General features: G+C 38.7%; 1 protein-coding gene across 3 annotated transcripts in view; it reads right to left on the reverse strand.

Annotated features, from left to right (window-relative positions):
* Positions 1–4,304: 4,304 nt before the first annotated feature.
* LOC117302226 overlaps positions 4,305–16,430 on the reverse strand; it is a 44,815-nt gene continuing 32,689 nt past the window's right edge. For 2 of the 3 annotated variants that reach the window (XM_033786072.1, XM_033786063.1), the window contains exons 22-29: positions 15,667–15,906; positions 14,457–14,564; positions 12,715–12,843; positions 10,835–11,032; positions 10,090–10,418; positions 9,117–9,195; positions 8,443–8,549; positions 4,305–6,991 (exon numbers count right to left, since the gene is read on the reverse strand). In XM_033786072.1, the coding sequence (XP_033641963.1) occupies positions 6,352–6,991; positions 8,443–8,549; positions 9,117–9,195; positions 10,090–10,418; positions 10,835–11,032; positions 12,715–12,843; positions 14,457–14,564; positions 15,667–15,906 (1,830 nt within the window). In that variant the 3' untranslated portion in view covers positions 4,305–6,351. The remainder of the gene's footprint in view (positions 6,992–8,442; positions 8,550–9,116; positions 9,196–10,089; positions 10,419–10,834; positions 11,033–12,714; positions 12,844–14,456; positions 14,565–15,666; positions 15,907–16,430) is intronic. The other variant, XM_033786081.1, reaches the window with a different exon arrangement.

The following is a 16,430-nucleotide window of genomic DNA, read 5'->3' on the forward strand; positions in this document are numbered from 1 at the left end:
TTTTTGAGAAAACATTGAAACAATATCAATTCTCGATAGCGAGAATTACGTATTTATTTTAAACACATGTCATGACACGGCGTTACGCGCGGAAACACGGTGGGTTTTCCCGTTATTTTCTCCCGACTCCGATGACCGATTGAGCCTAAAAAAAAATAATAAACAAATAATGGCTTTAAGATGATAAAGGTTAACGAATTTTAACAGTTTTAAATTACAAAAGAGAGGCCCAGAGTGCTCAAAATAACAAACCTGTGAAAATTTAGGCTCAATCGGTCACCGGAGTCGGGAGAAAATAACGGGAAAACCCACCGTGTTTCCGCACGTTTTGCCGTGTCATGACATGTGTTTAAAATAAATCCGTAATTCTCGCTATCGAGAATTGATATTGTTGTACTGTTTTCTCAAAAAGTAAAACATTTCATGGAATAATATTTCAAGAGAAGTCTTTCAACCCTGCAAATTATTTGTAAATCTGTAAACTATTAACCTGCAGAAAGGGAGCCATGTCGCGCCACGCGTTTCTTTAATACTTTCTTCGGATAATCGACCGCACAGTGCCCAGATTGTAAAAAAAGAAATCATTTTCTGGGTGCGCTCTGGGAAAATGAGTCGCAAGCGAGCTGTCATCAAAGACGTGCGTAGAAAATTCCTCATTTACGCGGTACCAATGAGGAATGTTTATGTGCACGTCGAATTGGCAGTTTTTTTTGAATAGGATCACCTATATCTTGAGTTCCGGGTGCGTTTTAGGGGTGCGGAATTTGGCGCGAACAATCGACGGAGGAGAGGAGAGCTGGATGGAGATGGATCTCAGTGGTGAAAATCAGTCAGATCTTAGGTTCAGAATGCAAGAAGGCCGTAAAGCCGCACTTGTATGTCGATGTACATTTTGTTCAATCCCAACGCGTCGAAAAACGAAAAGGTGCCATAAGTCGCGCCACGCATTTCCGAGTCCGAAGTCGCACCCGTTGGTAAATTGAACTCGTGGAAGTTGTTAGTGCGTAGAAATTCCCTTATTTACGCGGTACCAATGTGGACTGTGGATGTGCACGATGAAAGGCTAAAAGGCACCCAGTCTTTAAAAAACTTTATGTTGTGGTACATTTTGTTCAATCCCACGCGTTGAAACTCTACCTGTAGAGTACAAAATAACCTGCAATACCAGGGACCCATCACCGAAAAGGTGCCCATAAGTCGCGCAATTATCCCAAGTGAAGCTAAAAAAACAGCCATTTTCTGGGTGCGCTATGCGAAAATGAGTCGGATGGCGCTCCCGTTGGTTTTACACACAAAATGATGATTGAACTCGTCGAAGTAGTGCGTAGAAAATCCCTAATTTACGCGGTACCAATGCATGCAATGTGGACGGCGGACGTTGATCATCGGGGTCGTTTATTTGAATAGGATCGCCTATATCTTGAGTTCCGGGTGCGAAAGGGGTGCGGATTCTAGCGTATGTATGGGTGGTTGGACGGAGTGGAGCTCTGTGTTGAAAATTCAGATCTTAGGTAGGTTCAGAATGCACGAAGGCCATAAAGTCGCACCATGCGTTTAGCACACAGTGTTTAAAAACTTGTATTTCGGTGGTACATTGTTTGTTAAATCCCAACGCGTTGAAAGGGATTCGTGTCTGAAAATCTACACAAGAGACCTTTGGTATTTAGCTAAAACAATTAAAGACACTGGACACTGTATAATCTTAATATATGCATAAAATAACAAACCTGTGAAAATTGGTCGTCGAAGTTGCGAGGTAATAATGAAAGAAAAAACACCCTTGTTTACACGAGACCTCAAATTCTAAATTGGAGGTCTCGAAATCATAATATTGTGGAAAATTACTTCTTTCTCGAAAACTATGTCACTTCAGAAGGAGCCGTTTCTCGTACCATCAACCTCTCCCCATTACTTGTCACCAAGTAAAGTTTTATGATAATAACTATTTTGAGTAACTAATTACCAATAGTGTCCACTGCCTTAACACAGCCCTAGGCTACCATGGCACGGCAGCTATTGATAAGACATAATAACATAACACACTTATTATGATTTTTTTTTTATTATTGTGCATTCCTCTTATATACACATACAAAAAAAACATAATCAAACCCACATTGTTTAAAGGACGATATTTGGTGTCACTGATATATTTGTCAGGAAAAAAACATAAACATTAAAACATTACATTAAACCAATTTTATTTAGCACCACAGAATTGACCACCAAGTACTGAGAACTGAGACACTGGACACTATTGGTTATTGTCAAAGACCAGTCTTCTCACTTGGTGTATCTCAACATTATGCATAAAATAACAAACCTGTGAAAGTTTGAGCTCAATTGGTCACCGAAGTTGCGAGATAATAATGAAAGAAAAAACACCCTTGTCACGGGAAGTTGTGTGCTTTCAGATGCTTGATTTCGAGACCTCAAACTCTAAATCTGAGGTCTGAAAATCAAATTCGTGGAAAATTACTTCTTTCTCGAAAACTACGTTACTTCAGAGCATGGAGGTATTCAGAGGGAGCCGTTTCTCTGCTAAGTAATTACCAATAGTGTCCACTGCCTTAAAGCATTTTATGTTTCATCAGTACTTGAAGAAACATTGACTATACTTTAATGGAAGGTAATTTGCATCAGGGATAAAGAATATTAATTTTGGTTGTGCCCATGTGCACTAGTGATGTGTGTTAGTAAGCACTGTATACTCAGTATTTTCCCTAGCTCTATTTGGTAAGACACATGCTCTAGAATTGCAAAGGTTGTGGGTTCAAACCCCACCTGAGTAACATACCTGTGATTTCTTCTTTTCACAGAGCTCGGGAAAGTACCGAGTACACAGTTCTAACATCAGTGTAAATATAGGTAAAACCAAAATAAATACGACTATGCTTCTACCTCCATTGACACTATAATAATCTAGTTCAAACCAAAGCTTTCTCCACGCACCATTATCACATTGGACAATATTCAAGGCAACCATCGTAAGAGACCAAAAACTTTCGCTTTTTAATTTCTGTATGATGTTCTTGACACCCCCAAAGACATAGGTTCTCTAACACTAGGCATGCCAACTACAGTTAAACTGAGGACCCCAACCATAATTGGGTCGATTCTATAGGTGGGCCAGAACTAGGACACTGATAGGAGAGCAGCCCTTGTGCTACAATCATGGAGGTAGATATAGTCCTGGCGGCCCTTCATTTTTGTTACACTACAAGTACAGTTTAATAAAAGCAATGGACACCTTTGGTAATTGTCAAAGACCAGTATTTTTACTTTGTGTATCCCAACATACGCACCAAATAAAAACATTTGTTTAAACTTGGATTCAATCGGTCATTGAAGTTGCAAGAGAATAGTGAACGAAAAAACACCGCTGTTGCACAAATTTGTGTGCATTTAGATGCTTTAATATTTGAGTGAGAATTTTACCTCTTTCTCAAAAACTATGTTACTTCAGCATGTTCAAAGGGAGCAATCGCCCACAATGTTTTACATGTTTCATACTACCAAAAGCTTTCCATTGGTCCTTAACAAGTAATTTTTTATTCTAACAATTATTTTGAGTAATAACCAATACTGTCCAGTGCCTTGAAGCACCTAGACTTTGGGTAAACCTCATGTATTTCAGACAATAACATTTTACGCAGTTAATGGTACAAAATTAAGCTTTGATACTTAAAAAGAAAATAACACTTTCCTGTTTTCTTTCAAGCATTACTGATCAAGTACAAGTACTTTATTAGGAAAGCAATAAGTAGTTGGCGCTATACATACATCACAGACAAAATAAACATTTTACAAAACATCTCTTAATTTATCTTTATTCCAAATTAATTTGTTTTTAATTTGTATACTTCTTTTGTTATTATGGAGGGATATTTCATATGATTTAAAAAAATAAAGGGAACAAAATGCTACAATTTTGTTTTTTTAGCATTATATTAAAATAGTTTAGTTATTATTTACACCAAATTAGACAATAATATTTAAAATATTAACACGAAACGTAGATACCATACACCAACCATATACATTTGTAATATTAATACTTCTCTTTGAATTACACATAAAACAACGACAACAACTCATATTTTGAACTTGTAAAAGGTTTTGGTACTTTTTGTAGGACACAAAACACAATGTCCACATATTTTCATTCAACTTACATGGCTTGTTAATGATGGTAGAAATCTCCCCTTAAAATATTACTTGCCGAGGTGCTGTAGTTTTAAGAAATCAGTAGACAACAATTATTTGTGTGACTTTGTTTTACCAATTTCTCACAAACTACAGCATCATAATATTTTATAGGAAGCTTTCTACTATCATTATCTTCAAACTGTGAGTTTAATGTAAATCTGTAGACATCAAACCCTAATAGAACCTCATTTACACCTTGCAATCCACGAGCTAAATGCTCAAAGAGAATAGAAGACAGATTTTAACAAACAAAATAATTATAACAAATTCCCATCTTCTTAATTTTAAATTGCCAAAAATTGTGACCCAAAATCAAAACATCATCATGATCAGGGCGGAAAGAAACAACAGAGCACCACAGAAAAGCAAAATAGCCCCTTCTTAATGTTCTATTTCCCATTTGTTGTACAATATGTGACAAATGAATTATTCCCCCCCCCCACCATCCTCCCATCGCGGTCGCTCAGGAACAGTACTTTAATCGGTTTTAAGCAAAACTCATCTAGAGATAATCATTACATGGTGTTACCACAAACCTTCCCAAATACAGTTTTGGTTTAACTCATTTGGTTTAAACTTTGTGTGTCTGAACGCTCTTAAAACTTTAACATACCAAGTTAAAACCGCGTTAGTTAAATCGGTCGGCGAGGGTTGTTTAACACTCAACCACTTCAGTTTTATCTTTCAGCATCATGTGTGGACAGAATCAAATCAACCACATCTGGTTTCAAGTTGGTGACCCAGATATTATCCTGTGATATTTTTTTCACAGGACTCGGGAAAGTACCGAGTATACAGTTCTAACACACATTAGTGTATGGGTAAACAAAACAAAAAATTAAGAACCAGAACATGTTGTGCAACATGCCATCAATTGTGAAAGTGAGCATCCTTTGTACACGCTTGTAGCAGTTGTTGTTGCGTTGGGACATATTGCTGTGTGATCTCTACACAAAGATAAACCTATTGCGTTTAACTTTGAGCTGACTGAATGCAAGCCAGTTATATCTTGTTCAACTACACTCCGCTGCTCGTTAAGGTAAAACGGTTTGGGTCTAACTTTAGTATGCTGTCCGAACATGGCAAATGTGTCTTTGTTGTTTTCTGGGAATTTCAAGAATTCTTTAGAGAGCATTCTGGGTGGGGGGGGGGGGGGAGTATTTCTGTACAAGATGTTAAGAGTGTGTTACATTAAAGGACACAAATTTTGAGAGAAAGAGGGGGGGGGAACTCCCTAGATGTCAAATATCAGGCATAGTATAGTAACTAAGTCATTTACAACATTACATTCGTATTTCATATTTTTGACCTCTTAACTTCTGTATATTATTTCAGTGTATATATTAATTTTAGTGTGAAGACCGACTTGCCAATTCATTATATAGAGTTGAATCATTTCGGTTTAAGGCATTAAAAAAAAAAGTTATGTTGGCGAAACAGGCCCCCAAAAATAGGGTAGGTACATGTAGGTAGGGATTTTAAAAACAAAAAATTTCACTCCCAGCAAGGAAAATGACATGTTTGCTCTATGTTTAAGCCGGTAGTATACACGACAACAACAAGAAAACAAGGGCTACACACAACAAATAGCATATTTTTAAACTCTTGATGACATTTTTTTTTTTTTATGTCTTTATAGATTATTATCATTAAATTTCTTCCCTTGAAAAAAATAAAAACACCTAGGGTAGGCCGTATGTTTAGGGTAGGTCTGGTTACGCCAACATAAAAAAAAATTGTATGCCTAATAATAAAACAAATCCTGCGCGAGTCCTGCGCCTTTCTTCACGCAGAGCTCAGATTTAAGGACTGGCAAGAATCAACAAAACAGCACATACTTCCACATTAATAGGACAAGTTGTTTGGTCAAATCATTTAACGTTTCACATTTTCTTTAGTTTTCACCCCAAAAAATTAAGTTGATAAGATCTTAAAGTTTGACTTTGGTACAATAGCTGGGGTCGATTTCACAAAGCACTAAGATTCATCTTAAGATGAGTTGTCAGTACTACCGTAGTGATTTAAATGGACATCACACTTTGCTAAGCAATTAAGAATAATTTGTTCTTAAGATCAATCTGAACTTTTTGTGAAATCGAGCCCGTTTTTTTTATTATTTTTTTATACGATTTTGACGACAACTCATACAACTTTATCCAATTGTTTGAGTTGCTCCAGCTGCAAGGAACTATGAACGCAGTTTGGACACGCGATGGGTATGAACCCCTCCCCCGCCATATACTGGTTGCTAAGAGACTGTGCGTTGCTAGGCAACGGCACAGGCAAATCGGCCATCTTGCTGTTCCACAATGGCATAATGTTCTCCTGCAGGTTCCGTTTGCGGTAGTGATGACCGCAAGTGAAGACCAGACAGTCCGCATTATTCTCGTACGCATTCTCCTCGGCGGGATTCGAATCCACCAATCCGGCGATCTCGCTCTTGCTGATGCCGACGTGCGCCCTCGCTTTGATGTCCTTACCGAGGTTGAAGAGTATCTCCTGCCAGAGTCTCTCGGCTGTTGCTCGGTCGCTCTTCTGGTTGTAAGCGTCGCTGCGGGTCAGCAACGGTTTCATCGAATCAACGACATTGTTCTCAGAGGGTGTTTCCTGATCGATCGTGCTCGGTAAGCGATACTCATCATGGGACTCCCCTTGATGGATTCCCTGGATGACGGTAGACGTTAGCTCTAGAGTGAACTTACTGGTGAATCGTTTAATCAGGTCCTGGGAGACTAGCCTCGTACTGCTGACATCTGGGGCTGCGGACGAGTCACTGCTGTCACTGAATGAAAGTAAATGGATGGAATGAAAGGAACAAAAATAAAATACCGTCAGAAAAACCTCATCCTATAAACAATACATATGTCATTGTTTGAAATTTGTACTAATTTGTATAACTATAGACCTTATATACATGTAGAATACTGGTATCAGAAAACAGTGTCTTGGGGTAGAGACTGAGACATAACAGCTCTCGTTCCTAATCGACTAAAAACGAGCAAAACTGCAATAATCCAGGTCTCAGACAAGATTCTATTTTTTTTAACATGGACAATAAATAAATCTGTCTATCTATCTATAAATTACCGAAAGCCTGGTCCCCAAATCCAAGTTTTCAACAAAAGATTTATTCAGAAATATCTTAAAGACACTGGTCACTATTGGTAATTACTCAAAATATTTGTTACTATAAAAACTTACTTGGTAACGAGCAATGGAGAGGTGTTGATAGTATAAAACATTATGAGAAACTGCTCCCTCTGAAGGAACGTAGTTTTTGAGAAAGAAGTAATTTTCTCACTAAAATTTATTTAATTGAGTTTGAGACCTCAGCTGAGGTCTCGAATTCAAGCATCTGAAAGCACACAACTTGTACGACAAGGGTGCTTTTTTCTTCCATGAATCTCTCGCAACTTCAAAGACCAATGAGTTCAAATTTTCACAGGTTTGTTATTTCATGCGTATATGTTGAGATACAACAAGTATCGATACGGCACGCTGCCCATGGTAGAGGCTGACCACTCACCAATCTCTGCATCAACACTTTAGACCTTATTAGTACAGTTACTGAACAGTGGCATGTCGTGGGGATTAAGAGCACCAGACGTAAAGCTAACTGCCTCTAGCTACCGGGCAACCTCGGTAGTCAGGTTGGTAAGACACTGCTCTAGAACTGCAAGGGTCGTGGGTTCGAATCCCACCCGAGTAACATGCCTGTGATATTTTTTTTTCACAGGACTCGGGAAAGTACTGAGTATACAGTGCTCACACACATCAGTGTATGGGTAAAACCAAAATTAATGTTCTTTATCTCTTATAGACGTAAAGCTGTTGGTCCCATGTGCTTTGGACGCAGGAAAAAGGAACCCAGTGCACTTATTGAGAAGAGTAGGGGTTTGCCCCAGTGTACCTGGTTTGATTGGATGCATATTGCGCCACAGCACCTTGGTAACCATTGGTGCAACAAATGTATGTAATAGGAGCAGGTCTCATAATTCAAATGTAGTCCCTCATACCTCACAGGAAAAAAACTGTATGTTGAAGCCTTGAGCGTCACAGAGCGATGGATATGAACGCTATATAAGAAGACACTATTATTTTTTACTGTCAGTACTTGTGAGTAAACATAAAGCTTGAACAATGTACACGCAAACGCTAGTGAAATTTAACACGTCTGAGATTTGGTAGCCGAGCTTCTATTTTTTAGCATAGTGGGAACTGCTATTCACTTACCACAGCAGTAGCACGCTGAGTGGATAGGCGACTTTGTCCAAATGGTCTCTCAATACGCCCTCCAGTACCTCCTGTGGTAGATCTTGCTCCGCCCAGAACCGAAGAATCTACATATTAATGCAATATACACCTCATTAATAATCAAAAGGAAAATAATGACATTCGACACAGGCATGATATTTGGGTTTGGGGGGAAATGGAGGAACATTCTATCAAGTACAAGAGCTGTTCCTATGGTAACATAGGCTTTTCTGGATATTCAATTGCGTTTTTTACCGTGGATAAAAATATCTCATGCCTAACATTAGGGCTAGATAGCTCAGTTGGTAGAGCACCGCCATGTGAATTTGTAGGTTGAAGATTCAAGTCTCATACTTCTTTGATCAACACAAAATTAATTAAATTTCTACCAAATCACTTGGTTTATAACTTGAATGGTAAACTTATGAACTTATATACTTGATGTACTTTTACCTTTATATCTTCTAAATTTTTTGAGGTTTTGAGGAAATAAATAAATACTCTTGTTTAGGGCTGGAGGGAAAAATATTTTTTAAATGTTAACCCTAATGTCCGTCATCATCAAACTGGACACACTCTGCTGTCTGTACGATTCAAGGTCCTCTTGCAATGGATGTTTTTGTTTTGATGGACTTTACTTCTTCAAATCTTACCTGAACTAGAAGATGTTTACAAGATTCATTGGCTGCAGGTTCCTTTGCATCTTCACTGGACGGCTTCTCACAAGTCAATCTAACAAACAGTAAGAGGAAATACTCTCATAAGTAAGTTAGGATTGTGGTAACAGCATGAACAAATCTCTTTTGTGAGTAGTGGTGGATCTGAAAAGAGCCGGCTCGTACTGCTTCGTACATTTATCATCTTCTTAAAATAAAAAGTCAGTAATTTAGGCAAAGTAAACCTCTTGTTTTTTTTTAACCGTTTGATTATTTTAATCCTATATAAATGTATGTACACAATAAAACTAAAATGTGATGATCCTACATTATCTATCAAACTAAGCTGATGAACCTGTCCTCATATCACAGGAGCCCATCCACCACAAACTTGATAATCCTATCCACTACTCTGATGATCTAATCCTCTAATCCACTAACCCGATGAACTTATCCACAAACCACAGGAGCCCATCCACAACACACCTACTAATCCAATCCACTACTCTGATGATCCTATCCACCAAAATAATCCTCTTATCTACTAACCTGATGAACTTATCCACACATCACAGGAACCCATCCACCACAAACTTGATAATCCTATCCACTACTCTGATGATCCTATCCACCAAAATAATCCTCCAATCCACTAACCTGATGAACTTATCCTCAAACCACAGGAGCTCATCCACCACAAACTTAATAACCCTACCGACTACTTTGATGATCTAATCCTCTAATCCACTAACCTGATGAACTTATCCACAAATCACTGGAGCCCATCCACCACAAACTTAATGATCCTATCCACTAAACTCTGATGATCCTATCCACCAAACCAATCCTCTGATCCACTAACACGACGAACTCATCCACAAGTCAGAGGAGCTCATCCACCACAAACTTGATAATCCAATCCACTCCTCTGATGATCCTATCAACAAAATTAATCCTCTTATCCACTAACCTGATGAACTTATCCACAAGAGCTGTTATCTCCTGGAGCACTCCCTCCTCGCCAGTCCCAATAATCACAGTCCCCTTGCACTGTCTATCCTTCAGTCTGTACAGTAAAGCAAGCGGATAGTTCTTGTCCAATTCACAGATCTGAGCTGCGGCCGGCCACACCTGCCAGTCTTGGCACAGTCGCAGCACCACCTGGTGGTTGTAGTGGGAGTCCAGGGCTTGAAGGGACAGGGCTAGACTCTCTGGTCCGTAGGGGCACTCAGAAGGGTCTGAGGTGGTGCTCAGATTGGGAAGGTCCCAGTCCAGGATCCCTTCCTCTTCGTCAGAGCTCTGCAAACGGAAACAAACAAATAACAATAATAATCTGAACATTTAAGCTTTGTGTAAGTTGTATATTGTGTCCTTTAAATACGGATTTTTATTCTTAATCACTGAAAGTTTTATCTATCCATTTTTGGTGTTTTCACTGTAGATGCTGTAAGAAATAAATATATAAAAACAACATTCAATCTGTCATATATCATGTATATATAACAAATCTGATTCATCATGTTGCCACAGACTAAATTTTGCTACATTTATTTGAAACAATATTAATTGTATCGTCGTTAAACCAAATGACTTCAACTCAATTGTCAATTTTCTAGTCATTTTACCTCAAGTCATGTCAAGTCACCAATCAGTGAAATTTGCGACTCAAGTCTGACTCAAGAGCCAAGTCACCGACTCGAGTTGACAACACTTACCCCCATATCATCCTCATCGCTCTCTTCACCGCCATCGTTCATACCGAGTCCGGACGCCATGGTTACCAGGGGAATGCCGGGTACCAGCATAGGGTTCAACACAATCCGGGTGACTGATGTACTCTTGGCTACTCTCATATTGACGTGGAAGCTCGGCTGGATCTGGAGATGCGATCGGCAACTTGTGTCGATGCCAAGCTATGGTGAACAATCATAATAAAGGCACTCGACACTATTGGTAATTACTTAAAATAATTGTTAGTATAAAAACTTACTCACAAGCAACGGAGAGCTGTTGATAGTATAAAACACTGTGCGAAATGGATCCATCTGAAGCATTGTAGTTTTTGAAAAAGAAGTAATTTCTCACTAAAGTATTTAAATTGAATTTGAAAACTCAGCTGAGGTCTCTATTTCAAGGCATCTGAAAGCACACAACTTGTGCGACAAGGGTGGTTTTTTTCCTCCATTATTTTCAACGACCAATTGAGCTCAAACTTCACAGGTTTCTTATTGTATGCATAAGTTGAGATACACTAAGTGAGAAGACTGGTCTTTATCAAAGGTGCCCCTGTTCCTCTAATGAATGAGGCTAAAATAAAGCATCCTCTACATCTGGCGACTTACACCTGTTACCTCTATTTAACTTCTTTTCCAAACAGTGGACATAAGTGGATCATGTCTCAGGCAGACCAACTGCTCAACCATTAGGTTTAAAGGCAGTGGACACTATTGGTAATTACTCAAAATAATTATTAGCATAAAACCTTACTTTGTAACGAGTAATTGGGAGAGGTTGGTGGTACAAAACATTGTGAGAAACAGCTCCCTCTGAAGTGGAGTAGTTTTCGAGAACGTAATTTTCCACGAATTTGATTTCGAGACCTCAAGTTTAGAATCTGAGGTCTTGAAATCAAGCATCTGAAAGCACACAACTTCGTGTGACAAGGGTGATTTTTTCTTTCATAGTTATCTCGCAACTCCAACGACCACTCGAGCTCAAATTTTCACAGGTTTGTTATTGTATGCATATGTTGAGATACAGCAAGTAAGAAGACTGGTTTTTGAAATGTAAACACCCACTGGTGAAAATGACAACATTTTTTTAAGTTTTTTTTTGGCGAAATTTGGAAAATCTTTTTGAAAGTTTTCAAAAACCCATGTTTAAGCTTTACCTCCACCATCACCATTGGCCATGTCAACCTGTTATTAAATTCCTACATGGTTAATAAATAAATTCCAAAGGATTCAGAAAGCGTCGAGTGTAATATGCATGGTTTTTCATCTGCCCGAGGAATTCAAGGAAACATCAATATCAAACATTGATGCAAGTGTAACACCAAAACAATAATCTGTGAACCCTGTGAAATTTGTACCAGTTTACCAGTTTTTATATTGCGCTTTTCACACCCGAAGAGCTTCTCAAAGCGCTTTCAACATTTCTTAAAGCATCTCAGTTCCCTGGGGAGTATACAGCCTGTGCAACAAATAAGCGCTACTCTGCTAAATCAATCACCCGCCCTCAGGTACCTATTTACTCCTGGGTAGAGAGAAGCAATTACAATTAAGTGTCTTGCTCAGGGACACAAGTATCACGACTGGGACTCAAGCCCACACTCTACTGAACAGAACCACCACAGCTTGAGTTCAGTGCTCTTATCCGCTAAAAGCTAAAAGCTCTCCCACATCATGGGAGACTACGGTTAGGTAGGATTTGAAACTTTGCATGGTCAAACTACGATATGGAAAGGTTTGCGGTAACAACGTGTAATGACTATCTCTAACGAGTTGGGGTTATTCTGAAAAGAACCATTGGTTTCAACTTGACGTTTCGATCAGTATGCTCTGATCGTCTTCTGGAGAAAAACTAATGTACATACCTGCCCATTTTCTGGTGACCCCCAGGAGTACACCTGACCTTGTGTGGTGATAGCAACTGAAAACTCCACCCCCGCACCGACTGCGGCAATACTCTGGGATTCTGATAACCGCACCAGCACAGGAACTCTCTGTAAAAATATCAATCATTACGGGTAAGCCCAATGAAAGGGTTTGGATACTTTTTGTCATACAAATTTACTTTGTGGGTTTGATGTAAATCTGTGGACATTGTGTTTTGTGTCCTACAAAAAGTGCCCAAACCCTTTAAAGATGCTATGTCAGATTTTTGGTATTTCAAAGAGTATCACCCGCTCTAACGAAAACAAATTTAACTTTTACTTTTAGTGGTCAGGAACCATGACAAAAATTTAAAACATTTCTTATAAAACACATAAGAATTGGTCACGTGATATATTGTCCCGACAAAAATTTTGAGCACTTTATTTCACTGCTATTAATAATTGGCGGACTTTTTCAAGCAATGGCTCAAATGAAAGCTTGTAACTTTCTCAACCCCCATCAAAATACCTATTGAATTTTAAATCAAAATTTTTGGGTCAAATCGGCCAAAAATTTGACAAAGCATCTTTAAAGGGTTTGGGTACTTTTAGTAAAAAATCAATAATACTATAATAATAATATCTAAGTCTTATCTAGCGCATCTATCTACCAACAAGGTACTCAAGGTGCTTAGGTATACAACATTTCCGAAAGATGGTTTATTGAAGTGATGAATTATGAGACCCAAATATGTGGCACCTACGGCACATTCAGCAGCCACTGCCAGGAACACCGGGGCGAATCCCTTCTATTTTTCGATAAGTGCACTGGGTTCTTTTACATGCGCTACACAACACATGGGACCATCGTTTACGTTCCATCCGAAGGACGAAGCAATGAGTAAGTGTCTTGCTTAAGGACACAAGTGTAAATAATTACAATTATTTCCTTTCAAGACTTGGTCATGCTTGAAAAATTCTGCGGTACAAAAGGTAACGCATGCCATAGGTTCTGGGAAGCTCTGGATGGGATGCTGACCGGTGCAAACCTCAGGTATGTGATGTTCACTGCGTCTACCGTGGGGACTGACGGCGGGACTGGGCGGGAATACTTTGGGCGTGGTACTGAGGGTCTTGGACTACCTTAACTGTGATGTACTACCGTACTACCGAAGGCTACCCACTGGTTCCCGAGCACTCCTGGGTCGATTGAGCACGAAAACTGGCATTTCTTTCAATATTCTAATCTCATCTATAATTCGGCCGAATTCTTACTTTATTATACTGATCAGTTCATTTACGAATTATGCCTTGTTTATGCTATATCTAACTTTAATTTGTGATCATCCTTTGTAAGCTTTGATTTTTTTAATAAATTACTTAATTAATTGTTACGGTACACAGAATGTTTCAACCTTTGCCTTTGTCAGTTGCTGGTTTTCCCGTTTCTTTTATTGTTTAGGCAATTCCATTGTTTTATTAGTCTGCCGTGTATACCAACTTATGGGGGTTCAATAGTAACAATAGTAACCTGGAATATGCACGCACACAAGCAAAAATTCCCTGCTAACCCATGAAATACCCTTGACGTAAGCGCAGAATTCCCAGCCCCGTAAGCGGCGATTCTTTGCTTACGGTAAGCAGAGCCGTGAAATCGGGCCCTGTTTGCAACAGCTAATTCTATATTCTCAAAAGTAGAAATAAATAAAGATGGAAGCTTGACACTTTTCAAGTAGACATACCTGCTCAGCACGATGGCCAAGCCCAAGTTGTCCGCTATCGTTCTTCCCAAAGCTGTAGAGCTGTCCTCCTGATGTTAGGATCAGGTTGTGATTCAAGGAGCAAGCCAGCTGAAATCAAAATCAATTGAATCATTGGATTCTACAACATGATTTCACTCAAATCAAGTTTCCTTCGAAGGCACTGGACACTATTGGTTACTAAAAAAAATGTTTTAGCATAAAACTTGGTAGGAGAGCTGTTGATAGTATGAAGCATTGTGAGAAACGGCTCCCTCTGAAATGATGTACTTTTTGAGAAAGCAGGAATTTTCCACGAATTTGATTTTGAGACCTCAGAATTAGATTTTGAGGTCTCAAAATCAAGCATCTGAAAGCACACAACGTCTTGTGACATTGGTGTTTTTTATTTCGTTATTATCTCCCAACTTCGGCTACCAATTAAACTCAAATTTTCACATGTTTGTTATTTTATGCATATGTTGAGATACACCAAGTGGGAAGACTGGTCTTTGACAATTACCAATAGTGTCCAGTGTCTTTAAAAATGGGGAGGTACACAATGTTTGGTAATCACTCTTAAAGCCACTGGACACTTTCTGAACACTTTCTGAATAGCACAAAAATTAAAAGTTCACAGATTTATAAATAAATTACAGGGTTTACAGAAGGTAATGGTGAATAACTTCCCTTATTCTATGAAATGCTTTACTTTTTGAGAAAACATTAAAACAATTATCAATTCTCGATATCAAATAACGGATATATTTTAAAAATATGTCATGACAACGGTGGGTTTTCCCATTATTTTTCTCCCGACTCCGATGAAATTTTCACAGGTTTGTTTTTTTATACATAAGCTGTGATACACGAAGTGTGGGCCTTCGGACAATACTGTTTACCGATGTTGTGCGATTCTGCTTTAAAAAGCCTACAATGTAGAGGTGGAAGGTGAGAAAAGACGCCCTACACCAACCCGTCAACCCTGATTGTCTGCTAAGCCAAAATGAGCAGTATACCAGTTGAGTTACATGTAGTACATGTCACACGGTATTTCGCCTGGTATCCTTATAGTAATAATACTAACAATTTATTGCATTTCTTGTGCTACTCTGGTAAGCAGAATTTTTGTTGTGTGCTAAGCTGCTTTTCGTGCTTACGCAAGCTGAATAAAATCGGGCCTCATTCCCCCGATACACCTATTAAAACTAACCTGTTTGATCGGTGCTTGAATCTGCCCAAAGTCAAAGGCGTAGGGCCTTAAGTACTGATTCTCATCATACGCATCGGGTCGTGTCTCCATGACAGTCACTGACCGTCGTCGACCCACAATGACTGAGTCTCCGCTGTCTCGCGCTGTTCTACGCTTTCTGGAAGCCTGGAGGGACTGGCGCAATTCTAGAGGGCTCTTCCCCCACATGTAGACCTTCTGCGGGTTGCTGGTCACTGCAATCTGTAACAAGCGATTGGAATCATTTATGTGGATACAAAATGTAATTTTTAATAAATGGAAATTTGCATTGTGATAAAGAAAATTTCAATTATCCATGCAAATTCACATTTTAAAAAACAAAATTAAAAGTTTGTTTTTGATCAAAAAATTAAAGAGTGATCTGGTGGTATTTTTATTTCACTTCTCTTAAATAATTCAGTTAATTACACACTAAAATGTACACAAATTAGAAAACAATTGCTAAGAAAAAGACACACTGTAAAATATAACTGCTGATGTCACTGATTTTGGAGGACTGGGGGTGTGTAGAGAAAGAAAAACCAAGGAAGGAGAGTTGAGAACACAAAAGGTTTAAAGGCAGTGGACACTATTGTTAATCACTCAAAATAATTGTTAGCATAAAAACTTACTTGGTAACGAGCAATGAAGAGATTTGATAGTAAAAAACATAGTGAGAAACGGCTCCCTCTGAAGTAACATAGTTTTTCAGAAAGAAGAAATTGTCCACTAAAATATTTGAACTT

Source organism: Asterias rubens, chromosome 2 (assembly GCF_902459465.1).
Source record: "Asterias rubens chromosome 2, eAstRub1.3, whole genome shotgun sequence".
Classification (NCBI taxonomy): domain Eukaryota; kingdom Metazoa; phylum Echinodermata; class Asteroidea; order Forcipulatida; family Asteriidae; genus Asterias; species Asterias rubens.